This window comes from Hyperolius riggenbachi, chromosome 1 (assembly GCF_040937935.1).
Source record: "Hyperolius riggenbachi isolate aHypRig1 chromosome 1, aHypRig1.pri, whole genome shotgun sequence".
Classification (NCBI taxonomy): Eukaryota; Metazoa; Chordata; class Amphibia; order Anura; family Hyperoliidae; genus Hyperolius; species Hyperolius riggenbachi.
The window spans coordinates 549,651,873-549,678,846 of NC_090646.1; the positions used below are offsets into that span (position 1 = coordinate 549,651,873).

At 43.4% G+C, this 26,974-nt stretch overlaps 1 protein-coding gene across 4 annotated transcripts in view; it reads left to right on the forward strand.

The window, feature by feature from the left end:
- MCC (MCC regulator of WNT signaling pathway) overlaps positions 1-26,974 on the forward strand; it is a 476,123-nt gene that overhangs the window by 203,894 nt on the left and 245,255 nt on the right. The window contains exon 1 of one of the 4 annotated variants that reach the window (XM_068247303.1): positions 14,724-14,914. The exons of the other annotated variants lie outside the window; for them this stretch is intronic. Coding sequence (XP_068103404.1) covers positions 14,903-14,914 — 12 coding nt within the window. The 5' untranslated portion in view covers positions 14,724-14,902. Of the gene's footprint in view, positions 1-14,723; positions 14,915-26,974 lie in introns of those variants that run through there. 4 annotated transcript variants of the gene reach the window in all.

Genomic DNA, 26,974 nt, shown 5'->3' on the forward strand with positions numbered 1-26,974 from the left:
AATATTTTCAAGAGCAATCTTTAAAGGACACGTAGTTCTCTTCCTCAGGTGCGTTATGCAAGTTACTGAAAATTCACACGTTGTCTACACATAACTCACTGTTTTGTACTTATGCCCATCACTATCTTTGTTTAATGAATCCCTCTTTTTTAAATACACATTGTACCCATGTGTGCGCATAATTTTCAGTAATTATGGAACATAAGGCATGAGGAAGAAAACACTTTTTATGGGCTGAGACACACCAGAAAAGCTCCGCAAATGCTAGAGGTTTCAAAAGCTCTTCCCAATGTAATGCTATGGGTTTTTTTTGTTTGTTTGTTTTTTTTACAAAACCTCATCGCTCCAGTGTGCATAGACACATAGGATAACATTAGCAGGAGGTTTCAAAAACTCAAAACGCTCAGAAAAGCTCCTCTGGTGTGCACCAGGCCTAAAAGCTTGTTTTAGAAATGTTTAGTTATCTCATGAGAAGCGTTTCTTACAACAATCCTTGCTGTCCCCTACTTACAATCTCCCTAAACAGAACCTGTTTGCAAGTTACATTTTATGTAAGTTGAGATCTGTGTTAAACGGGGAGAAACCTGGATGAATGATTTACTTTCAGACAACTCTGGATTTGGACATAATGGCTATCATTTATAAAAGCATGTGCGGTAAACAAAATCTTGGCGGGAAAATACCGCATTCGGTATTTTAGACTTCTGTGTGCTAATTCATAAACATTTTCACAGCTGCGATAGAAATGCTGTGTTTTACCGAAGCCCAGCTGTTGGTAACATTGTTTCAACATTGTTATATTCCTGTTCTCTGTGCAGAGACAGCATTACAATAAAAGAGGCAGGCCCAACTTCCCTTTTGATGTGAATTTTTTGTTAAACTGCCTCTTCTTACTCTGAATCTGTCTATTAGTCTTTCTAAACAATCTCTCTAATTGCCACAGCTTAGAAGAACTTCAAGAAACTTTACACATGCAGGCTTTCTGATGTGAAATGCATCTGAAAACCGGTACCCAAGAGGTTAAAAACATAGCCTGGGGTATTAATGGGAAGCCTTGTTAGCTCTGCTGCTGCCTGGGAGATCTGTCTCCATTAACTTTGCTGTTATCGCTCTCTTATCACCTCTTCAAAGCAGGTGGCGTTCTCCGTGGCATTACCGCCTGCTCTAATCTTTATGAATTGACATTTACTGACGTGTTGTTAATCACCGCATAAGGCGGTAATTTACCTCACTGTTCGGGAATTACAGCTTTTCATGCGGTAACTGCTTTTATGAATGGACATTTTGCTAAGTGCTCGGTAAAGTCAGCTTTTTTTTCCGCATTACCGTATGCGGTAATGCTTTATGAACGATGGCCAATGTATATGCATTTGTTTTTGGTTGTTTTCAATGTGTTTTTAAAGTGTTTTAACCTCCTGAGCGGTATGGACGAGCTCAGCTCGTCCATCACCGCCGGAGGCTGCCGCTCAGGCCCTGCTGGGCCGATTTGCACCAAATAAAGTGCAGCACACGCAGCCGGCACTTTGCCAGCCACGTGTGCTGCCTGATCGCCGCCGCTCTGCGGCGATTCGCCGCGAGCAGCGGCGAAAGAGGGCCCCCCTAGCCGCCTGAGCCCTGCGCAGCCGGAACAAAAAGTTCCGGCCAGCGCTAAGGGCTGGATCGGAGGCGGCTGACGTCAGGACGTCGGCTGACGTCCATGACGTCACTCCGCTCGTCGCTATGGCGACGATCTAAGCAAAACAAGGAAGGCCGCTCATTGCGGCCTTCCTTGTTTATTCTGGGCGCCGGAGGCGATCGGAAGAACGCCTCCGGAGCGCCCTCTAGTGGGCTTTCATGCAGCCAACTTTCAGTTGGCTGCATGAAATAGTTTTTTTTTAATTAAAAAAAACCCTCCCGCAGCCTCCCTGGCGATCTCAATAGAACGCCGGGGAGGTTAAGCTACTTTTAACTGTAACTTGTAATAGCAAAAATATGTAATAAGAAAAAGTCTTGTATAGTTTATGCATGAAGCACTATATCACTAAATATAGTGGGGACAAAATTGCATGGGAAATGTTCTTTTAAGCAGAATACAGAAACAAGTTATAGTACATCCTAGAACAGCATTACTAAGACTCAATCTAGAAAGATTTCTTCTTGGTCCCTAAACACCCTAAACTGCATTATGCACATATCGTGTAAGTCGTGGGTAAGTGGATAGAGTGGCAGGGTGCAGATAAAGTAGTATTGGAAGTGTACTACAGCATTCCCAATGGGGCACATTAATAATGCATAATAATTACATCTAATATATCTTTGCCCTCTCTATCTCCCACTTTCCTCATCCTCTCTTACCATCCCTCGCCCTTCCTCACCCTTTCCCACCATCCCTCATCCCCTTCCTCAACCGTCATCCCATTTCCCTTCCTCACCCTCACATCCCCTTTCTTACCCTCTTTCACCCTCCCTCACCCTCTCCACCCTCCCTCACCCCTTCCTCTGCCACCCTTCCTAACCCTCTCACACCCTCCCCCGCCTCTTCCTCACACCCTCTTCCATCCTTCCTCTCTCCTTCCCCATCTTCTTCCACCCACCCTCACCCTTTCTCGCCCTCCCTTTCCTCTTCCACACCCTCTCCTACTCTCCCTTGCCCCGTCCTCACCCTATTCCACTCTCCTGTGCCCCGTCCTCACCCTCTCCCCCCTTCCTTTCCCTTCTCACTCTCCCTCTCCTCAACTTCTCCCTCTCCCCGTCCTCACCCTCCCTCTCCCTGTCCTCACCCTCTCCAATCCTCCTTCTCCTTGTCCTCACCCTCCCTCTCCCCGTCCTCGCCCTCTCCCACCCTCCCTCTCCCTGTCCTCACTCGCCCTCTCCCTCCCTCACCCCTTCCTCCCTCCCTCACCCCTTCCTCCCTCCCTCACCCCTACCTCACCCTTCATACTAATGCGCCTAAAGTGAGAGTAACATGCTTTGATATAATAAATTTGCTTGTATTACTTGTTTCCCACAAGTCCCCACACATCCAGTCCACCAATACACGGGAGGTATGGAAGGGTCTGAGAGTAGCCACAAACTTCAAACCAGCATCCCAAATGGCGACCCCGAGCCCTCGACTGGCGGAGGAGCTCATCCCAACCAGCCTGTGGGCCAATCAGCATCGACCTCTGGTGAACTCGGAGCCCTGGCTCCAAACGCTGTTCTAGAATCAGAGGTACTCCGGCACCTCTGGAGGCGGAACCCCAGGAAATCTTCCGGCCCAGATGGAGTATCGTCTGCCTGCCTGAGAACCTGTGCCGTTCAGCTAGCCCCTGTGCTCACCTCCTTATTTAAGCAGTCATTATCTGATGGTACAGTCCCCTCCCATTTCAAGAGGTCTATAATTGTACCAGTCTCAAAAAAACCAGGCAGCACCGAGCACAATAACTTCCGACCAGTGGCCCTAACCTCTAACATCATGAAGCTCCTTGAGCGGTTGGTCTTTGCCCGGCTGAAGAGGTCCACAGATGTCCTCTTAGACCCGCTCCAATTTGCATATAGGGCAAACAGATCCGTGGAGGATGCCATCAATGTCAGTGTAGCATACATCACTGAGCACTTAGACAGCCCGGCCTCCTACGCCAGGATCCTGTTCCTGGACTTAAGCTCAGCATTCAACACGATCTGCCCTGACATCCTGACAACCAACCTGATGCAGCTCGGAGTTGATCCTACTCTCCGAGCATGGATCAAAGGCTTCCTGACAAATAGAACACAACAGGTGAAGCTTGGCAACTACTACTCCAGCGTTCGAACCACCAATACTGGGGCTCCACAAGGCTGTGTTCTGTCACCTCTACTGTTCTCCCTTTATACCAACAACTGCAACTCATCCGCTGCCTCTATCAAATTTGCAGACGACACCACTATTATTGGCCTAATTGGTTGCAACGGGGAGCATGAGTACCGTAGCGAGGTCGAGAGAATATGCAACTGGTGCAGGGAAAACAACCTAGTTCTCAACACAGCAAAGACTGTTGAACTAGTCGTAGACTTCAGGAGGAACCCTCCCCCCCCCCCCCCCCCCCATCCCACCTGTCCTCATTGGAAAACAGAAGTCTCTACGATGACATCGGTTCGGTTCCTCGGCACGACTCTCACCAACAACCTGAAATGTTGGCAAAACACCAAAATTCAAAAGAAATCCCAGCAGAGGTTGTTCTTCCTGCGCCAACTGAAGAGATTTGGCATGCCACGGGATCTGCTTGTCAGATTCTATACTGCCACCACAGAATCCATCCTCTGCTCCTCAGTCATTGTCTGGTACGCGGGCGCAGCGGCCAGTGATAAACACAAACTGCAGAGGGTTATAGCTGATGCAGAGAGAATCATCGGGTCTCCTCTTCCACCTCTTGATCTCCTCCACTCTGCTAGGTTGAGGAAGAGGGCCACCATGATCTCCCGTGACCTAGGGCTGCACGATTTTAGTGAAAAATCGAAATTGCGATTTTTCTCTCAAATTGCAGTTTCGATTTTTCCCCGTTTTTTTTTTTTTTTCTTCAAATGCTGGAGGGGGGGGGGGGAGAGGGGGTTGGTCGCACTGCCCGGTCCGCTGTCTGTAATACTTTGCTTCTGGCCCCGCTGTGCGCCGATTGGCCAGAAGCAGTGAATATGTATGAGTGTTAATGAGCGGGGGGGGGGGGGGCGGATCCACTCCAGCGAGCGGCCGGGCACATACAGCATTACCAATCACTGGCTAGCGATGGAATGACGGCAGCGGTAGGCGGAGCTGTATGATTGGTAATGCCTGCTGTCATTCTATCGCTAGCCAGTGATTGGTAATGCTGCTGTATGTGCCCGGCCGCTCGCTCGAGTGGATCCGCCCCCCGCTCATTAACACTCATACATATTCACTGCTTCTGGCCAATCCACGCACAGCGGGGCCAGAAGCAAAGTATTACAGACAGCGAACCGGGCAGTGCGGACCGGATTGGCCAGAAGCAGTGAATATTAATGAGCGGGGGGCGGATCCACTTGAGCGAGCGGCCGGGCACATACAGCATTACCAATCACTGGCTAGCGATGGAATGACGGCAGTGGTAGGCGGAGCTGTACAGAGCATACAGCTCCGCCTACCGCTGCCGTCATTCCATCGCTAGCCAGTGATTGGTAATGCTGTATGTGCCCGGCCGCTCGCTGGAGTGGATCCGCCCCCCCCCGCTTATTAACACTCATACATATTCACTGCTTCTGGCCAATCCGCGCACAGCAGGGCCAGAAGCAAAGTATTAAACAGCGGACCAAAAAAACTATGGTACTGACGATCAGCAGATCGCCTTGCCACGAACCGCGGTTTCGTTTTTATACCGAAAAACCGTGCAGCCCTACCGTGACCCCTCTCACCCTGGCAGCCACTACTTCAAGCTCCTCCTGTTGGGCCGCCGATACAGGGCTATACCATCCAAAACCACCAGGCGGAAGAACACCTTCTTCCCTCAAGCTGTTCGGTCACTGAACTCGGACCTTCCCTGGTCCAGCCTGCAGTTCTAATTGCCAGGTTGGTCAGCTGGTCCCGTTGCTGTCTGCCTTGGTTCCCATCCGGAACGGGGGGGACTCGGGGCCATTACCAGCATCTCTATCAGACTATCTGACTACTGTATTTCAACTGTATGTGTTGTATGTCTATACTCTGTCTATGCCATGTGTACCACAAACAATTCCGAGTATGGCTCTTGCCGTACTTGGCGAAATAAAAACTGATTCTGATTCTGATCCAGTGCAAGCATGTACTGCTACTGAGAAGAAACCTTTTGCTGTAGAGTCCAACCACCTCTCAAGCACAGCCAGAGAGGATTGCCCTCTTATTAAACAGCAATGTACTTCCACTGTTATCAAGTGACCAGCATTTTCTCTGCCTGAATTACATTGCTTTGCATTATAAGCCTACAGAAGGCTTTGGGGGGACTTAAAGGTCAAGCAGTGTGCAGTGATGGCGTTGCTTCTTTATGTCCTTTCCTCCATTAATGATAGTCCATTCCATCAGGCTATTTTATTACAAGGGTGATTTGTACATTTGAAGACTGGCAGGCTGGTCGTGAATGCCTAGAGAAAGCTCGGGTCAGCATAGCTTGTTCCAGGAAAATGAAATACTTCATATAGCCCCCTCTAGAGCAGTTTGTTTCACTCGTTTGGACGGAAGCCAGCCACTTTACGCTTCCCGCGCACACACTCTGCCAACAGCAGTCTCCCCTGACCAGGCACATGACTGCAGCACTTTTGTGCTCTTTCAGGATGTGTCTGAAAGGGTCAGGCAGTGGCTGGAATATCGCAAATGTTACTGGATTCTTTCCGCAAATCAAATAGAAACTATCATTGCAACATTCATTTTTCACCAGAAGTGTAAAATATATTATACTTGTGCAAAATTCCAGGGGGTCCTTGTCACATGTATCCATTCCTCACAGCTTATTCTCCACATGCAATAACAAAATAACATCTGAATTATGAAATATGTCCACCATTATTATTCAGCAGAACACTCGCCAACATCTGAATGCATTCCGGTGTTCATGCTGAAGGCCCAGTTTAGACACGGTTTTGTTATATGCATATAGTAGAAAAACAGTTACTTGTGCTGCTGCAATAAAGCAGTCCCCATATTTTTAAAGTCCAATATACATATCTGATTGTGACTGTATCAGGGCTGTGGAGTCAGAGTTGGACTCTGAGTCGGTGGTTTCATAAACTGAGGAGTCTGAGTCGGATGATTTTTGTACTAAATCCTTAGTTCTGGTAAGTATAAAGGTGGTCACACACGATACAATAAAATGATCCGATTTTACAGCAATTCGATAAAAACGATTATTTCTCCCGAAAAAATCAAAAGGGTTTTTTTTCATTCGACTGAAAAATCTGATCGGATTTCCCGTTTTTTTTTTATTTATATCGATCCGGAATACCAGATATTTCTCCAATTTTTTTAAAGATTGTATTTTCTCATAGTTTCTAATCATTTTTATTATAATTTGGGAAAAATGGATCATGGGTGTGTGGTACATTGGTCATATTTTTGAAATGTTACAATCAGTCAGAAGAATTGATTGCAATTCTTAAATTGAACAGATATTTAAAAAATTGTATGGTGTGTGGCCGCCTTTAGACTAAGGAGTCAGAGTCTAAGCAATTTTGTGTACCTGGAGTTGGAATCTGTGGTTTCATAAACTGAGGAGTCGGAGTCGGATGATTTTTGTACCGACTCCACAGCCCTGTATATCTGATGTGTACACGGGAATCTCTTATATTTAATATGCAGCATCTCTGCTGTAAAGAATAAAGCCTGTAAGTAGTTGTGTCACTAGTAAGGATGGTCAGTGATATGCAAACAATTTTGTGTTGATGCAGGTTTATGCAAATTTTGTATGCAATTGAATGATAATTTAGCAAATGTAACTATTGTCAGCTCCAGTACCAATTCTGAAGCAGATACGAAAGATGGAAATAGGTTGGCACTGCAGTGCTGGATAATGTATCCTCATCAGATTCCGTATGAATTTCGAACTCCTGTCTGGATGCTGTTGTCATAACTGCATGCTCAAACCTGTGAGTGGATTGTGAAGCAGATACAAAAGATGGCAATAGGTTGGCACTGCAGTGCAGTACCAATTCTACATGGTTTTCAAACACCCTTTGCTCATTAAATCATTTAATGTGATATATTATTACATTTGCTATTGGTGACTACAAATTAAGTTACACAGTAGTATAAAATGCACATATGCACTTCCTGCAGGGATGTTGTGAATCCACTGAGAATGTTGTGCACATTGAAAGCAGAGGTGTTGTCTGTCACCTGGTTCAGATTGTGCATGATGAATGTGTAATAGAGGAAGAATCACCTCATTCTCCTGCAGAGTACCTGCACCTCACTCCTACATGTACCCACCGTTAGATTGCCTAGGGCCTGATGGGTGTTGTTTGTTCCTTTTTGCCCTCTCTACATGTACTCTTACCAAAGACTAGTTTTGAATTCTATTCAACAGCTACTCTACAGCAATAAAAGCAGTAAAAGGGCATCTCTGGTGTACATAAAATAACACAGAGGTACGCTAATGTTGGGATGACCGACAGGGTAGAGTGTCAGCTTCTTCGCCAGGAGCTTTGTTTTTTTCCTAAAAGCGGATACCATCTTAACCTCCTGAGCGGTATGGACGAGCTCAGCTCGTCCATCACCGCCGGAGGCTGCCGCTCAGGCCCTGCTGGGCCGCTTTGCTTCAAATAAAAAGCAGCACACGCAGCCGGCACTTTGCCAGCCGCGTGTGCTGCCTGATCGCCGCCGCGAGCAGCGGCGAAAGAGGGTCCCCCCAGCCGCCCGAGCCCTGCGCAGCCGGACCAATCAGTTCCGGCCAGCGCTAAGGGCTGGATCGGAGGCGGCTGACGTCAGGACGTCGGCTGACGTCCATGACGTCACTCCGCTCGTCGCCATGGCGACGAGGAAAGCCAAACAAGGAAGGCTGCTCATTGCGGCCTTCCTTGTTTGTTCTGGGCGCCGGAGGCGATCGGAAGAACGCCTCCGGAGCGCCCTCTAGTGGGCTTTCATGCAGCCAACTTTCAGTTGGCTGCATGAAATAGTTTTTTTTTTAATTGAAAAAAAACCCTCCCGTAGCCTCCCTGGCGATCTCAATAGAACGCCGGGGAGGTTAATATACGGTTGCTTTAAAATGTTTAAGCTTTGAAAGTGATGAAATGCCTTTTTATGTTACATACTTAAAATCAACAAGATTGTTATATGCAAATTAGAGGAGTTGGTGGTTTCATAAACTCAGGAGTCGGGATTATTTTTGTACCGACTCCACAGCCCTGTTAGTAAATGTTGCCTATTTGGCTGAATCCCATACAGCAAAAAGGTTGTTTATTATAGTTTTATTTTGATCTAATAAAGCTCTGTGACTTAGTGCTGTTTTACATGTTGAAATTGAACTGAATGTTTCCATAGAAGGTTTTCTTTGATGAACTTTGTTTCTGGTAACTTTTCACTAAATGAGGTAACCGAGACAGTCTCTCTTTCCTGTTTGTTAATGCTACTTCCCAATACTGTGCTTTTTGTAATAAGTTTGGTTTTAGCTGGAAGTAGCATCTCATTGACAGTCCTTACTCTTGAAAATACCCTTCCTATGGAGGACGTAAAGTTACCAGTCATTAATTTGCAGAAATAGTTTTCTAAAATTACCGAAGCCCTTCGAGATTTCCTAATAAAACGCTGATGTAACTTTTATTACAAGATTAACTGAGCTGTGCGAATGGTGCTATGATGGGGGCCTTCACAACATAAAGGTTGATGGAGAAATATGAATGCATGTGTTAATGTGCTTATCCATTGCTCTGAGTAACTGCTTCCAGATTGTGAATATTAACTAGCTATCCAGGCCTGGCACTGGATGTGACAGGCAGACCCTCCTTTATTATCTCAGGGATTTATTTAATGTTTGTGTGCAGAAGACCAAGTTATTGTTGTCCACTTCTCTTCATCACATGTACCCAATAAATGATTGTGTTTTGTCGTGTCCTCGGCGCCACCTGGAATTGATTCATTGATTTGTTATAAAGCATGCAGCAGAAAGGAACGGAAAGCCTCAATATTGCTGTCAGAGCGTCTACAAGCATAGTTAATTTTCCCAAGATTAATGGTGCTGAGCCGTGTTCATTTCACTGAGTATCCGTGATTCAGCCACTGTGGAGTAGATTGGGTGCAGCTGAGTGGTCCGCACTTCATGCCCTTTGAGGCTTTCAAAGACTTAAAATAAATTGTAGGATTATCCATTGCTTGTTTACAGAACAGCCAGCTCTGAAATGTTTTTACTGTTGCTGTGGATCTCGTTGAATGATAGGATTTTCTTGTTTTATGGTAAACTGCCACTTGGCTCCAAATCTAGGTACTGAACCACCAACTGCTGCCAAAGATAAGAAGGAAGGCGGCAGCTTCTACTATTATTTGAGTATTGTTTAGTGATGGCTATGAGTGTATGGGTGAGCTTTATAGATGTCATGTTGGTCACTTGGAAGCTCCCGATCCATACCAGTTCTACAGCAACTCTCTTATTTGCCATTTATGACACACTAAAACTACCAATTGCACTTAGAAAGTCTTACATCCTATAAATATTGGTAACATGGGATATGCGCATATGGTTATTGTTTGTTTTGTTGCATTCTTGGTTAACCTTTTTGCTGCCAAGCTTTTGTGCCTAATTGCTCTTCTGATGGCAAGCCAGTTTTAATATTATATTTTGCATGCGTCAAGGCAATGTAAATGACAAATTTGGAAGTTCATTATAGACCTTCTAAGCTATATATTTTCTAAAAGCAGAGAGCCTATAGAAAGAAATGGTGTTTTCAATTCAGAATGGCACGTGGTTTCTGTGTCAACATTTATAACCACTTCCCTACCCTAGTTTATTTCCCCTAAAAATACCAGAGCAATTTTCTACATTTCACATTCCTTCCGTTCATTCGGCAATAACTTTATCACTACTTGTCACATCTAAATGAGCTGTACCTTGTTATGTTTTTTTTTTCCGCCACCAATTAGGCATTCTTTGGCTGGTACTTTTTGCTAAGAATTATTTTATTTTGTATGCATAAAAAAAAAAGGAAAAAAAGCTATTTCTCAGCTTTCAGCCCTTACAGTTTGAAAATAAAGTGTTACTGCATATCAAATCCACACATTTTATATGCCCATGTGTCCTGTTTATTAGCATGTTTAGTTTTGTTCCTAGTACAATATATGGCGACAATATATTTTTAAGAAATAAAGGTGTACTTTTTCCACTTTGTTTTGGGGTTTCTCATTGTATGTATAAAAAGCCAGATGTGTCCCTTCATTAGCCAGACGTGCCCCTTTGCCCCTATACATATCCAGGTGTCTCCCCCCCCCCCCCATAGATAGCCAGAACTGTCCCTTTGTCCTCCGCCCCCCCCCCCCCCCCCCCCAGATAGCCAGGCATGTCCTTATGCCGCCCCTCCCTCCCCCATCCCCATGCTGCAATTGGGAGGTATTGGCAAGTAAAAGTATCTCACCTCCCCTGGTTGCAGCGCGATCTGGCTCCCCTCCATGCATTACCGCTGTCAGCACACTGTCTATCCACTTGGAGATGTCTCTGCTTTAAAATTATAGTTAGATGGAAATCCTATTATATCAGATGATATCGAGAACAGGCTCCGCCATAATAATCTTCACTTTATTAGTGTACCTGAAGGCACAGAAGGTCAAAGTCCTGAGGATTACATTGATAAATGACACTTTTGCTCCCCACAAATGTTTGAATAGTAGTAATCCTTGGTAAGGATATCAATAGAGTGCTTGGGGGGGCCCATGTAAAACTCGCACTGGGGCCCCAAACTCCTTAGTTACGCCACTGAATAAATAATTAAAAAATAAATTTACTTAAGCTAAAGCCTTGAAAGAAGTACCTTTTTTTTTTTTTTCTTTTTAGATTTTAAAATTGTGGGACTATAAATTATTGTGAAAGTGGACCTGAACTCTTGCACAGGACCGAAAGAAAACAGAGAAATGCACCCTGTATGTACTTAGAGAGTTTAGCCTTTCTAATTCCCCCTTATCTGTGACTAAGCACAACTGTAATTTGACCTCTCAGCTGTCAGCTGGCTGCTTCGGCACAGCAGCTAATTTGTAAACACAGGATGTTAATCCTATGTCTGCTTCCAGGAAAGCAGACACACTGAAGATTTATTGAAGGATTTGTATCAGCTGTAAAAAAGAGAAATGCTTTTCTTGTAGGCTGCTTACACACCAAGACGTTACAGGTGCACGTTAGTGCGCCTGTAACGCTCCCCCAACGCACAGCAATGTAACACAAGTGGGCTGTTCACACAGCCCACGTTGCGTTACATGTAACCCTGCACGTTCTGTGCAAAGTGCAGCATGCTACGGCGTTGGAGCGGCTATAACCGCGTTAGACTGTTTGCACATGCGCAGTGGGGGGCGGAGAGGAGGCGGGGAGAGCCAGCTACAGTAGCCGCGCACATGGCTACTTAATATTCACTGCACTGGCGGGCGCTGATTGGCCGGCGGGACCACGTGATGCGGAGTGTCTCGCTCCGCATCACGTGGTCCCGCTGGCCAATCAGCGCCACTCTGGGAGACATTATAGGACTCGAGCCGCCTAACGCGGCTCACTCTACCGTCTGCTCTTGCAGCACCATACGTTGTGTAGGTGCACGTTATGCGACCTTAACGTGCCACCTAATGCAACGTCTTGGTGTGCAAGAAGCCGTAAGGTGATTATGCTGTTGCTTGTCTTTTAGAGCAGAGCAAAAGTTCTGAGTTCTGGTCCATCTTAAATGTGAGCTAATTTGAACTTGGACTCCAGCAAGCAGGGCTCCAGCTGCCAGGATGCCGCAGGATGCACTGCACACATAGCGGACGAGAGCCAATAGTGTACACCTGAAATTGTAATTTTTTCATTTTTATAATGCCATAAATCTGCTGTAATTCTGAGGACTGTTGAAGAGATTTGTGTGTTTTATGGGAAATGCCTGAGTGTTTCACTCACTGTTTCTACAGCCTAATTTCTTAGTAAAAAGCGTCTTCCTTTGTACGACCTTCTTTGCTGTGAAGGAAAAGGGAAGTAAATCGGGAAATGCCAGAAATACTGTTTTATCCGGGGGCTGATTTCTCTTTAATGTTGACCTGGGGACTTTGTGTTGCAGTTTTTTTCAGACTTGATTTACTGATCTCCTGTGTTATACGCTTTGTTTTAACAAATAACAAGGGTTACTCGCCAATGACAATGAATGTTGACCACCAGAACTTGAATATAGCTTTGTGAACTAATCTTAATAGTAATATGATTTATAAATCCTTGACTCAAGATTTTATACCATCTGTAATTGGATGCTTCCTATGTAAGGATGGGGTGAGTTCATTATACCTCATAAGATTAATTTATGCAGGCAGCATATGTAAAGTTTGCCGGGCTTTACACAAATTACATACCATGTTACATCATTGTGTAACTCTCATTATGCATGCAAACATTTCCTGAGCTGCCTGCACACATGCAGTTCAGGGTATAGTGCATATATCCCAATGTGTCTAACATTAGAACCAGGTTTTTATTTTTCTTGTCAAACCTCTGTGTGCATTCTAAGTCTACTAAGTTATTTAAAATACTTTAGAGTGTACCTGAGCCAAAGCTTGTGTACAAAATCATATACTTGCCTCAGGAGAGGGAAGCCTCTGAATCCTAATGAGGCTTCAAACACCACCTCTGGTCTGCCTTGGCGCTCCTGGAACATCTAAAGATCACCGACATGGGCTTGTCTGTAATTTGATCAGGCCTCGCTGCACCTGTGCAGTAAGCCGGAGCTGCTCATACTCGAGTGGCTCCGTGCTAATGTGTGGGTATGGCTGTACTCGCGCAGCTGCCTGCATGGCCGTGCTTGTACCAGAAGATCAACTGGTCTGTGAGCGGCATCGGGACCAGAGGATGCTGTGGAAAGCTTCTTTAGGATCCCGCGGCTTTCATCTTCTTTGGTAAGTATGCGTTTCTGAACCCAGGTATGTTTCAATTTGAGAAAAAAAACACATGGAAAATAATTCCTTCAAGTTTTCTATGGAATGTAGAAGGTTTGTAAATCTTTTAAAAACAGGCTTCCTTATTTCCACATTTCCATGTGATTGGGGATTTATAAACATGAACCAATAACCACTGGTAGCAGTGCTCCGATCTAAAGGTGGCCATACACGATACAATAAAATGATCAGCGTTTACGGCAATTCGATTAAAAAAAGATCAGATTTTCTGAAAAACCAAAAGCTTTTTTATTCGAGCAAGAAATCCAATTGGATTTCCCATTTTGTATTTGATAAATGTTGATTGGGAATGGTGGATTTTCTGATCAATTTTTATGAAAATTGAATGGTGTGAGGTAGAGTGTCAATTTATTAATATACACACCCTAGCAATTTTTTCAGAGTTTTCAATCATTTTTATCATAATTGAGGAAAAATGTAAAGTGAGTGTGTCTTACATTGGTCAGATTTTTGAAAAGTTACAACCAGTCAGAAAAACTGATTGCAATTCTTGAATTGAACAGATATTTAAAAAATGGTATGGAGTGTGGCCACCTTTATCCTCGCACATATGCCTTCTCCATAGCCCAATATGTCATAGTATTCTCATCAAGTACCCCCATCATGCTGCCTGATCACAGGATCTTAGCATAATAGCACCGATTATTACAGTCAAAAGTTTTATTACGAACAAAAGTTTTCTGCTGCACATAAAATATATATATATTTTTGGATATTTGCACTGAATGGTGGGAAATCTTACCTGTTATGGGTTTTGTTGTTTTTTTTTCAGAAGTTTAAATCGATGACTAGCATAGAACATTGTTGTAGTACTAAATAAATGAAAGACTCTAGTTAGAATCTATGTGAATAAGTTGTGTACTGGCCCCGTAAGTATCCTTTGTTCTCTTACATTGTCCAACATGTTACAAGACGCTTAGTTATTCTGTTCCCTTAAGCATCTGTCACCTTTTACAAGAGGTAGAAGCATGCCTGTGGGTCAGATCCACTTGTTTCCCACATCAGAGCTGCATTGTGCTGAGCAGCAGAGACTGACAGCTTACACTGCTCATTATGCACAGCCTCTTATGTATGAGTTACGCTGCACTTACCAAGGTATTGGGTGGGACTTCTCAGATTTCCTTTTAGGAAGTTGGCTGCAGGGGTGGCTCAGTGTTTAAATTAGATTGCTTCCTCCAGCTTTTACTCAGACTCCAGTGCATACGGAGGGAGCCAACCGAAAAGAATCTGTTCCTTGACTTGCTAGATTTATTGCGATGTGTACAGCATGGCTATCTCCTAAAGTCACTTGATACCTCGAGGAAGCTTCACTGGCTCAGAGACATTCTGACCTACATGAAGCCCAAGGTAAGACCGTGCTGAAATGTAGGCTGTTTATCTGTCACTGGTCTCATTGTGAATGAGCTATGGTTTCTACAGGCTGCTCCTTATGTTATCAGGGACCTCACAAGTGGCCTTTGTCCCACCAATCGCTAATACTCAATGTGATTTGGCAGCAGCAGCATCACCACAGACGTACGGGGACAGAATGTGTGGTTGTTTGTTTGTATGTGTGGTTGGTTGTGTGGTTGCTTTTTTGCTTTGTGTGTTTTGCTCCTGTGGGGAAATCTGTACTACTGAGCCAAAACAATCCAGCAAAGCTCATTGCTATTCACCCAAGCAGGGGATGAGACATGCCAGTATAGGATTACTATTAATTAGTTGGTAAGTGTATAGGTATGGGCACCTATGTTCTAATGCAAATATGTAGTACAGGGATTGGATGAGCATGACATCCAAGGAAACTAGCAGCTTAAAAAAAATATATATATATATATATATCGTCTCTATTATATTTTATCATGACAGATGCTAGTAGTAGTCCCCTGCGGTATAAATCTCCCCAAAGTGCTTACGACTTTTTACTTTGAGGGATTGCTTTAGGTAAAATCGAGTGCCTTTTCATCACACAACTTTGTGGTAAGTTCCTAGGTACCTGTTCATCAGTCTTTCCAGGATGTTCAGGAAGACATCTGGGTGGGTTGCAATGCTTCCCGAAACACCAGGAATAAAAGTGCGCTAGATTCTGATCAATGTTTCGGGCTCAGTCGGAAGGGCATGCTGTCTCACCAGCCCCGACATCAGCCATGGTATTTGCTATCTAGTGATATAATATCTCCTGGTAGGAGAGCATTTGGAAGACCTGCCTGATGGTCACAAGCACTGGATACACTTTTATATGTGAATCTTGAACACTGTATTTGTGTGCTGTAAACCTCAATACACACGAAGAGGTGTGCGTAGTGCTTTGATTAGTACATTGAGAGATTTAATATTATACTTGGAGCCATGGTGTATTATTATTGTATATTTATATAGAGTTGACCTCTTTTGCAGTGCTTTACAGAGTACATAGTCATGTCATTACACATCCCTCAGAGGAGCTCACAATCCAATCCAGGGCTGTGGAGTCGGTACAAAAATCATCCAACTCCAACTCAGACTCCTCAGTTTATGAAGACTCCGACTCCAGGTACCCAAAATAGCTCCGACCCCTCGACTCCAACTCCTTAGTCTAATACTTACCAGGGCTGTGGATTTGGTCCAAAAATCATCCCACTCCCACTCCTCAGTTTATGAAACCTCCGACTCCAGGTACCCAGAATTCCTTTGACTCTGGCTCCACAGCCCTGATCCAATCCTTACCCTAGTCACAGGACTAAAGGTGCCCAAACACGCATCAATTTTCCCTGCCGATTCCCTGCTGATTCGATCAACCCAAATCAGATTAGAATGGATTTCCTTAAAATATTTGCTCAATACATTTTTACCAAAAATCGATGGATAGTATCGATCGGTTGGAAAATATAGACCAATTGGTGGCAGGATAGGAATGGTGATAGATCGATGGCCCACAGCATTGTACTGCATCAAACAGTGCAGTGCTGCCTTTAAAGGACAACTATCGCGAAAAAAGTAGGCAGTTAAAATCTGACAGAACCGACAGGTTTTGAGCCAGTCCATCTCCTCATGGGGGATTCTCAGGGTTTTCTTTGTTTTCAACAGCATTTCCTGAACAGCAGTTGCAGTGTCTAACTAACAAAATACTGTGCAAGTGATTAGGGAGGCTAGCTGGTTTACTTACTATTTTGACAGTTAAACTGCTGTTCAGTTAATGTGGTTCTGTCAGATTTTAACTGCCTACTTTTTCGCGATAGTCGTCCTTTTTAATACATTTTCAATAGATGTCTTGCTGTAATCTATTGAAAATTGATGTGCTGTGTGTCCTTTCAGAGAGAAATCTATTGTTTGTATGTGAGTAACCAGCTCAAGGCAAATCTTGGTAGGTTAAGTTACAGTACGTGTATGGTTTGTAGAGTTGTAGGAAATTGGAGTAACTGGATCAGATTAGAATCTGGAACAATCCTAGCGCTGCAAGATGATTATGCCACCTCTTGCTGTATTCACATGGGCAAAATATCTTTTTGCTTGATAGCGGATCCGAGATGAAAAACTAACTATAAAAAGTAACTTGTCTATATATCTTATCTAAAGTTTAGAAAGTTTACACAGCATATCTAGCTGCAAACAGCTTCAAAAGTTTATGATTATTTATTCCTGTGATACAATGAGGGCAGCCATGTTATGTTTGTCGCATTACACACAGGCAAAGCTGATAGCATCTCCAGCCCTCTGCCTGTGACAAATTCACTCCTCTCTCCTCCCCTCTGCCTCTGAAATCTCTGGCTAGTAAACTCCTCCTCTTCCTGCCCAGACTGAGCTCCCATAAGCCCTTGTTACCTGGGACTGAGTACCTTGGCACTCTGGAAAAGCTGTGGGTGAGACTTGTTTAGTTTATAAGGAATTAGAGTATTAAAACAAAACGAAAAAAGTATTTGGCTTGAGGAATGCCCTATAAACTATATGAAAGGAACACAATTATGCAATGAGTAAAAGTTTATCTCGGATCCACTTTAAGATGCTTTTAACTACTTGCTGCATGCCATGCAGTATATTCACGGCCCTGCAAAATTGACAGGATGCACCAGGGCCGTGAATACACGTCTGCAGCGGCATGCAGTCCACAAGGGGGAAAAACCCTCAGTCATTAAGTGGTTAAATAGAACATATGTATGTTAATAATCTTTAGCTTGGTGACTAGACAGCAAAAAAGTCTTGGTTGATCTGCCAATACATTGCTAGATGTATGTGCACCTTAGACTGTGTTTTAAATTTTGGCCTCTTATGTGATGGAGTTTGACACTCCTGATCTAGAGGCTTCAGTTCCCACCGCTTCGGTAAGTATCCGAATTTTAACCCCCTCCTGGTCACAGGTTTGCTTTAACTTCATATGCTGGTGTAGGCAAGTACTCACATAGGATAAAAGTTTGATTTAGCTTTAGAAATGTTTGGATGGTATGGCTTGCTTACTGAAGTGCAAAACCGGCTACAAAACTGTTGTACTTCAAATGCCTTCTCTATGGTAACGCGGCAGAATATAAATGTAGGTAAAGTTGGGATAGAAAGCTGAAATGATTTTGTTAATCATGGGAAATGTTTTCTGAATATATTGAAAATGTGAGCTGGAGAGGGTGACAATCATCTGATATATAGAAGTAGCCTTTTGATTGCAGATCACCTGCTATGAGGGGCACATAATGAAATGGGTTTTGAATGGTCCTGACACTGTAGTCGATCACTGCAGAGACCGTTCATAGACTGCAGGTCCTGCAGAGTGTCAGTGAATGCTAGGTGTTGCTTGTATTAATGTGCAGAGCAGGTTATCCGCTATGAGATAGATATAGATTATCTATCTATCTATCTATATCTATATATATATATATATATATATATCTATCTATATCTATATATAGATATATATATCTCATAGCTGATAACCTGCTCTACACATTAATACCAGCAACACCTAGCATTCACTGACACTCGGGTGGGTACACAGATGTGGGCGTGCACACTTACATGCGGCGGCCATAGGGGAGGGAGGGGAGGGGGGTTTTGTGAGGGACTAGTGCCCGTTATTTTAATGGGCTTGGTCCACCTAGTTCATCATAAAGATGAATTGTTTAAGCAGTGACTGTCAGCCACTTAAACTACAAACATGGTACAGCATGTATTACTCATGCTGCAACATTAACATGACATTCTTCATTTTGTGGATAAATAAAAAACACTAATTGGTTTACTGTAATTATGAGTGGTCAAAGAGATGCAGATAATTTCAAGTTAATGCAGGATTATGCACATTTTTGTAAGCAAATTATTGCAGCTTGAAAATGGACCATTTAAATTTTACCTCAGCAGGACTTGATTGGTTCATTTTCAAGCTGCATACATTTCCATACAAAATTTGCATACTGCTGCACCAGCTCAAAATTATTTGCATGCTGTCGGCCATACTGAACTGTAATCTTGCTTGCAAAGAAATTAAGTTTACATTTTTAATAATAAAAAACTAAATTAAATGTGGCTAGCTGCAGATTGGAATAAGTAGGTGTCATTTAACTCCTGCACAGTGGAGTAGTGTACAGCACTTTCTCCTTGCAGTACTGTGTCCAAAATTCATATGAGCCAAGACACTATCTGTATGGAGTTTGTATGTTCTCACTGTGTTTGGGTTTCCTCTGGGAACTCAGGTTTCCTTCAATATGTATGAATACGTTGAATTGGTCCCTCAAAACTGCTCTTAGGCCTAGTGCACACCAGAACGGTCCTGCTGCGGTTTGCGATCCGCTTGCGGGTGCGGATCCGCTTGGGTAATGTATTTCAATGGGCTGGTGCACACCAGAGCGGAAGGCGTTTTGCAGAAACGCATACTCCCGGGCTGCTGCAGATTTTGGATTGCGGATGCGTTTCTGCCTCAATGTTAAGTATAGTAAAAACGCAAACCGCTCTGAAAAACGACACTTCAGAGCGGTTTGCCAGGCGTTTTTTGTTACAGTAGCTGTTCAGTAACAGCTTTGCTGTAACAATACATGAAATCTACTACACCAAAAACGCTTCACAAAAACGCAAAACGCTAGCTGAAACGCTACAGAAAAAGAAGAAAAAGCGTTTCAAAATCTGCTAGCATTTTGCGGATCTGCTAGCGGTTTTTGGTGTGCACCAGGCCTTAGTGATGGAGACGTGACTGTACTAGGGATTAGATTTTGAGCTCCTATGAGGGACAGTTACATGACTGCAGAAGATGCCAACGCTATATAACAATACAATAGTAATAATTTACAATGTTGTTAAAGCCCAGTTGCAGGTATAAAGATGTAGGGACCCGCTGGGCTCCACACATTCAGACATGACCATTGGCAATTTACTGAAAAGGTGCAGTTAGCATTTCTTCAGTGTGAGTTTATAGTCATGTGACACTGGTCCTCCATTCTTCTTAGCGACAGATTAACTTGTTGCTACGCAGAGCCCTGCCTTCCCCACTGAGATCAATGGCAGCTGTGTTGTTCACGTAGGATTAATTTCCAGGATTTAGGAGGAAGACGCAGAGCAGTCATGTGGCTGCCAGTCTGAACCTTTTATAGAAAGTTAATTGTGGGGACTTTTTTTTTTCAGTTGCCATTAAATAGGAGGGGGAAAGGTGACCTGGCAGGGATTGTTTAATTCTTATGCCTGCAGTTAACCTTTGGGAGCCGTATCAGCTGCCATAATAGACTGTAAGATTTTACAGGGAGTTGTTTGCTTTTTTACAGTGCACCAGGTCAATCAAGTTTCAGCAAAAATCTGTGCAAAAATCAAGGAATCCAGCGCTGTAGAAATGACCAGTGCATTATAAAGCTATTCATTGTCAGTCCTCCTGGTGATGCTAATCTCTGTCCTGATCAATAAAAAGGATGACCATTTACTTTTCAACTTTCGTTTCAAGGGTGTTTATTGAAAAAGAGATGCACAAAACTTAGAATATACAATAACAAAGATATCCCCACACATGGGGAGTTAACAAATATTGCTTATCATGAGAAAAATACTTTTCAACTTTCAATGGATATCTTGGTATAAACTGAAAGGAAAGTGCCTAGGTATGTCCAGGTTATCAGGAAGTGAACTAAAGCCTGGTACACACATCCTGTTTTGATTGGCTAATCATTGGCGGATTTTACCTCTTCTATGTAGCATGAGCGCTAACGGAGGTGGTAAAATTCGCCAGTCATTGGCCAATCAAAATTGTTTACTAGGCTTAAAATTAGCCTCTATGGCTAAGAACATAAAAAATGTATAATACTTTGATAGCTGCAATAGTGGCACAGCATCAGATGACACTCTGCTAGAGTCCCGGGTCAGCTCCAGATCAGGACAAGTATCTTCATTGAGTTTCCACGTTCTCTTGGTTTGTGAGTTTCTTTTGGGCACTCTGGTTTCTTCCCACATGACAAAAACACACTGATAAGAGAAATGGATCACCAACTAAAAATTGTTGATGGGCACATCACACTATGGTAAAGATCACTTGAAAAACAAAGCAGATTGAGAGCCCCAATAGTGCAGTATGTCAAACCAATTGGTCATTAGAGTAAATATATGAGAATATACTCACAAAGGTGGGCTACCTCTGGTAACCACTCAGTAGGCAGGTGGGGAGATTAAAAATGTTGGGTTAAAAATGTTGCTCTCTGTAGAAGTCAAAGAAGAGGGGGTAACACCTCTCCACCAAGGGTGGACACTCAGAATAAACAATTGTTCAAAACAGAGGCGCCAGATGAGGCTAAAAAATGTTTAAAAAGGGGGAGGTAGTGGTGGACTTACCTCCCACAAGTAGACACGCCTCCAGAGGCGCTCATACATGGTGTGGATCTTACAAGCTCCATATACTGCCTGATGAAGTGGGATGTAACCCGTGAAACGTGTTTCTATCACTCTGGAGTCTATTTGAATAAAGATATTTTTCAGTGAATAACTGATCGTGTGTCTACTTGTGGGAGGTGAGTCCACTACTTCCTTCCCCTTTTTAAACGCTTTTTGACAATTTTATCCTAATATGGCACCGTTTAGCACAATTTTTTTTAATCGTGGTAAAGATTAGCTTGTGAGCTCCATTGAGGGACTGTTGGGAACATGACTCTGTAAAGCAAAGTGGATTGTGTTTGCACCTTTTTTCCACTAGGAGTTTCAAATCGCACATAAAAAATGCGTACATTTTTTGGGCGTTAAACACTTTCTGTGCACTCACTATTCCCATCAAATTGCATTGATTGCAACATTCAGAGTGATTGCAGGTATTTAAAACTATAATCTACTCTGCTGGATAGCTCAAAATGTAAGTAGTAGCAGTAAGTAGCAAATCCGGACAAAGCTCATGCTATGATAAAGGAGTGATCCTTACTCCGTTATATGGATAAAGATTGGACATTTTAACTCTTCAGTGGAGCAGATTATCGTTTTTATACACCATGTGGCCTAGCTATCCTTTTATCCAGCTCCTGCTGTGTTTTGTGGTGGTTGAGTGGTGTTTTTCTGGTCCAATATTCAGTGTGTTTGCACATCGGTGAGAATTGCACTAGTGGAAACAACGTGCTGTGACTTTGTTCCACGAGCCTCCTTGTGAAAATGTGTGCGACCTCAAAAGCGGATCAAAGCATGTCTAGTGGAAACCTGTCCTTAGCACTACATAGATACATAATAGCTATCTCCTACCTTTTCATTACGGTATACTGGACTTTTTCATGTAGCATAAGTATACTTTAAAAGCCTACATTGCGTTAGTTCAGGCAATGATCTACAGATGTGTAGTATTACTTGCATACCACAGATAACTGCTGGACGTGAGTAATGGATAAATGCTTCCTATTATGTATGTTTATTAGGACAGAAGTGTTCTTTTTCCCTGGAAGTTTATTATCCCATAACACATGGAGTCATCTATATAATTACTCGCATTGCTGCAAATTTTATGTGCTATTTACTGTCACATGATTTAACAACATTACATTTTCTGTCTACAAATTATTGTCCCGTAAATGTAGCTGTGTGAGTTCCTCCAGTTTACCAGAGTATGGCTTCTGAGATACAATATTGCAGCTCACACCAATCACTTACGGTAGTGCCCTGTGACATACAGTAAGCATTGACATTTAACGCCTGATTTTTGAGGAAATATTGGTGTTGTGGTGTTTTGTGAAGTCACTATAAAGATGACTTGCCTTCCTGGAAACATGCTAAACTTTATTGGGTTTCTTCCATCATGGCAGCATTCAATAGCTCTGGTTATATGACAAAATGAAGACTAAGGTTTCCTGTTTAGCGATGACTCCTATCTTGGGGTTATGATCTTACGGGCAGCCGCTGATGTTCACCTTGCCTTCACAGATATTATTGGAACTGAAGGTCTTATGGAAATTGCCTTGGCATGACCATCTTTATCAGTCATGCTTAGTGAAAGTGCAAATGCCAGGTGACTCACATTATTTGTAATGCTGGGAACACACGATACTCTGTTCAGTTGTATTTGCCGCTCGATTCACCACTCGATTCTCTTATCTTCCGCTCGTTTTTCTTATCTTTTTTTATTCACTTCTATCAGAAATCGAGCGGCACAACGATCGAACGTGAGATCGGACATGTAGAAAATGATCTATGGAACCCATCTAACTGCTGCAGAAATGCATCGTGTATTCCCAGTATAAGAATTTTAGTTAATCACCCATTCCAGGCACAAATGTTTCTCTAGTCCCCTGTCAGCACAGGGGATGGGCAGCCACGTGCTAATAAATCAGATTTTGGACTAAATTAAATGCAGAATTTTGGAATAGTCAGAATCTCATTGACCATTTTTAAGGTATATATACATGCACATTTACTTTTGCCCGCACAGAGCTGGAACTGATCCCTTGGGCAACAGTTCAGTGCCAGTTTCTGTATAGATACATCGCTAGCCTGTGGGATAGCAACACATTCTGTTCCCATGGAGAGTGGGGAAGGAATGAGGCACAGTCCATGATGGAGCTTGGGAAGTAAGGAAAGAGAACAATGGACTTGGCCTGCACTTGAATCATATGGCGGTCTGGATCTCTCACTGACTCATCTGGGTGGGGGAGGAGGAGAGGTGGGGCTGTTGCTCATTCTTTTTTCACAGCAGAGGCAGCCTTGAGAACCATCTAATGTGTGCATAAGGTACTCCTGTGTATAATGAGCTTTTGATATCAAACTGATATCTAGCCTTGTACACGCACTAGATGGTTCATTGCCAAGGTGGCCGGTTAGGGCTGCCTGTGTCAAGAATCTAGCATGTCTGTGGTGATCCCTCTCTATGTGGTGGCAATCTATCAGCCTGGCGGAACAACTTGGCCAAAGTCATTGCTCTTCTATTCACCCTGCCCATTGTGCTCAGTCATCCTTCACCATAACAACAGAACTCGGACCCGAACTGTTACCCAAAGGATCGAATACCAATCTGTGTGTGTGTGTGTGTGTATGTGTATACGTGTGTGTGTGTGTGTGTGTGTGTGTGTGTGTGTGTGTGTGTGTGTGTGTGTGTGTGTGTGTGTGTGTGTGTGTGTGTACGCACGCACGCACACATATGTGTATATGAGGCTCAAAGCATCTGGTCAGAGATTAGTTGCTGTTAACTACACAGAATCTTAGACAGGTTTCTCTTTGCTCTTCGAAACAATTAGAAGTACTGAGACAAGAAGCAGCAGTTTTTATTGAACAATATTTTGAGTGCAAGGAGTCCCCCACTAATGAACACCTGACGTATGAACAACCCGCTGACTCCCTGTCTTTCCCTACCCTCAAAAGCACCCCCCCCCCTTCTTTTTTTGCAGAATATACACTGTGAATCAAGCAGTGCTTCTCTCATCTGTACCGGGGGTTGCCTCCAGCGATGAGGGACCTCCTTTCACCCTCACTGCTCCCCACAGTGCCTGCTTCTCCTACATGTGGCGTGTAATTAAGCGAGCTGGCACTAGAGGTAGCATTCAGGGTTAGAGGAGGTCACTCGTCACTGGAGGTGCCCCTGGAGCATGTGAGAGAATCTCTGTTGAGCATATTCTGCACTGCACTGGGCTGGGGGAACACAGGAGGAGAGCGGGGGCAGAAGGAGGCACACGGGACAGAGGTGACACAGAGAGGGACCTTGGAGGTACAGGGTACAGAGAGGGTACAGTGTTCAGACTTAAAGGAAACTCAAGCCAAAGCTTGGGTCAAAAACGAAATACAGTAAAACCCCCGTTATCCAGAACTCCGTTACCCAGAAGTCTCCAGCAACCAGAAAAAAAAATTCTGGCCTTGCAGGATGCATAAATCTCCTTTTACACTTCTCTCAGGTGTAGCATGGCAGTCATTTTGATTCATAAAACTTTATTTAATTTTGCAAAGAGAATCCTTACTCCAGCAGACTATTTTATCTGGTTGTCAAATGATGCTAGGCAAAACTGTATGTTTTAGTGCAGTGTATAATTTGCTGTTGCTATACAAATGTGCATTAGTGAGTTGGTATGACTGGCAGCTCAGGAGATGACGAAGTGACGTAGGAAGCATGATTTTTGTCCCTGGCTGACCTCTGTTCCTTTTGCCATATGGTGAGAGGAAAAAATGAGCTTAAAATAGTTATAATTGATCCCTTTGCTAAATGAAGTGTATGTGCACATGCATAGGAGGAACAAATGCTACATGCAGCCACATGGCCTCATTTCTGAAAGGAAGGTGCACCTAACCACTTCCCTGACTCTGCAGCTAAGAATCCACAGTCCTTTCCTCTGGTCACACACTTTACTGCTGCACAAGCTCTGACGGGATAAAACTGTCACCTTAATGTCAGCCGTGTTATTATATGTAACACAAAATCCAACCCCAGCAGCAACTAGAACTGCATTTTAGTTTATTAAAATAATCCTACATTTGTCTGATCCTCCCAATACATCATGAGACTTCAGTCATATGGAAGGACAAGTTATTAAAGCTGAACTAAAGTTTTCCAACAAACTAATGTTGCTTTTTGGACTTCAACTCCCTATGGACCACATGTAGTTATGTCTATGCTGTGCTTGGGGCTGTTTAAGCCTGACATGGAATAGGTTTAACTACACTGGCTCATATGCCTGACACCGCTAAACTTAAAGGGAACCTTAACTCTAAAAAAAAAAATATGAGTTTCACTTACGTGGGGCATCTACCAGCCCCCTGCAGCCATCCTGTGCCCTCGCAGTCACTCATGGCTCCTCCGATCCCCCGCTGCCAGCTAGTTTTGCTTTTGCCGACTGGGAGTCGGCCGGCCGACATGCGTACCTTTTTACGCATTCCCGCTGGTGCAGGAAGCTATCGTGGACATTAACAAGTACTCATAAATTTTTTATAGAGTTAAGGTTCCTTTAACTCTTATGACAATTTCATTGGCTCCGGAATCTGTGACCACTGTGAGCCAATTACAGTGATCGGGGAATAAAAGAAAATAAAAAGCTTTGGTCCTTAGGTGGCCAGAGTCCATGCAGTCCCGAGGTCGTTAATTAGAACTGCAAATGGAAAACTTCTAATTCACTGTGCAAATACAAATATTGAAGTTTATTTACTAAACTTGGGTAAGGGAGAATAACCTGTGTAAAGTCTTACAGCATGATGAGTAGAGCGTAACAATACATTACATGCAGTGCATTTTGCTCTACTCATCGTGCCTGCACCCACCTCGCGATTCTTCCGACAACCAGTGATTATTCTTATTTTTTTGAAAAACAAAAGTTTGCTTTCCTAAAACAGAAAGAATTTGCGATAATTCAGGTTGGAGTGAGTTTGAGATGTCTCCCAGAGCAACACTGCTGAATATATGCAAATTAACCATTGTACCCTTAGAAGCTATTTTTTGGAGTGTCCATTTCCGTGATCTCTCAAAACAGTCTTATTTCTCATCCCTCATATCCCACAATCCTTAACAGCTGTTTAGGACTTTTATCACTCTTCTCTGGCCGCTGCTAACCTTCTCTATCTATCAGCGGATGAACTTGCATCATGCTTCACTGATAAAATCAACAAAATCCATAGCAGCCTCTACCTGCAGCCCACACAACCTATTTGTACCCTCTGCTGAACTGTTTTCGAACTGCTTTCACCCCACTCACTGAGCGATCGCTCTACACTCTAATCCCATCTTACTACCTGTGCTCTGGATCCCATTCCCTACCACTTTATTTCACAGCTCTCCTCCTCCTTCATCCCTGCTCTAACATTTCTTTTTAATCTATCCCTTTTCACTGGCTCTTTTCCATCTTCACTGAAAAAAGGCTGTCACTACACTAATTCTTAAAAACATCTCTGGATCCCACAGCCCTCCAAACTAGCACACCATTGTTATGCAGAATTAACGAATTATAACTAGGGATGATAAATAAGAAGCGCATTCTTCTGAAATTATGCAAATTGGTATGCAAATATATGCAGTTTGAAAATGGACCAATCAATTTGAACCCAGGCTTAAATTGA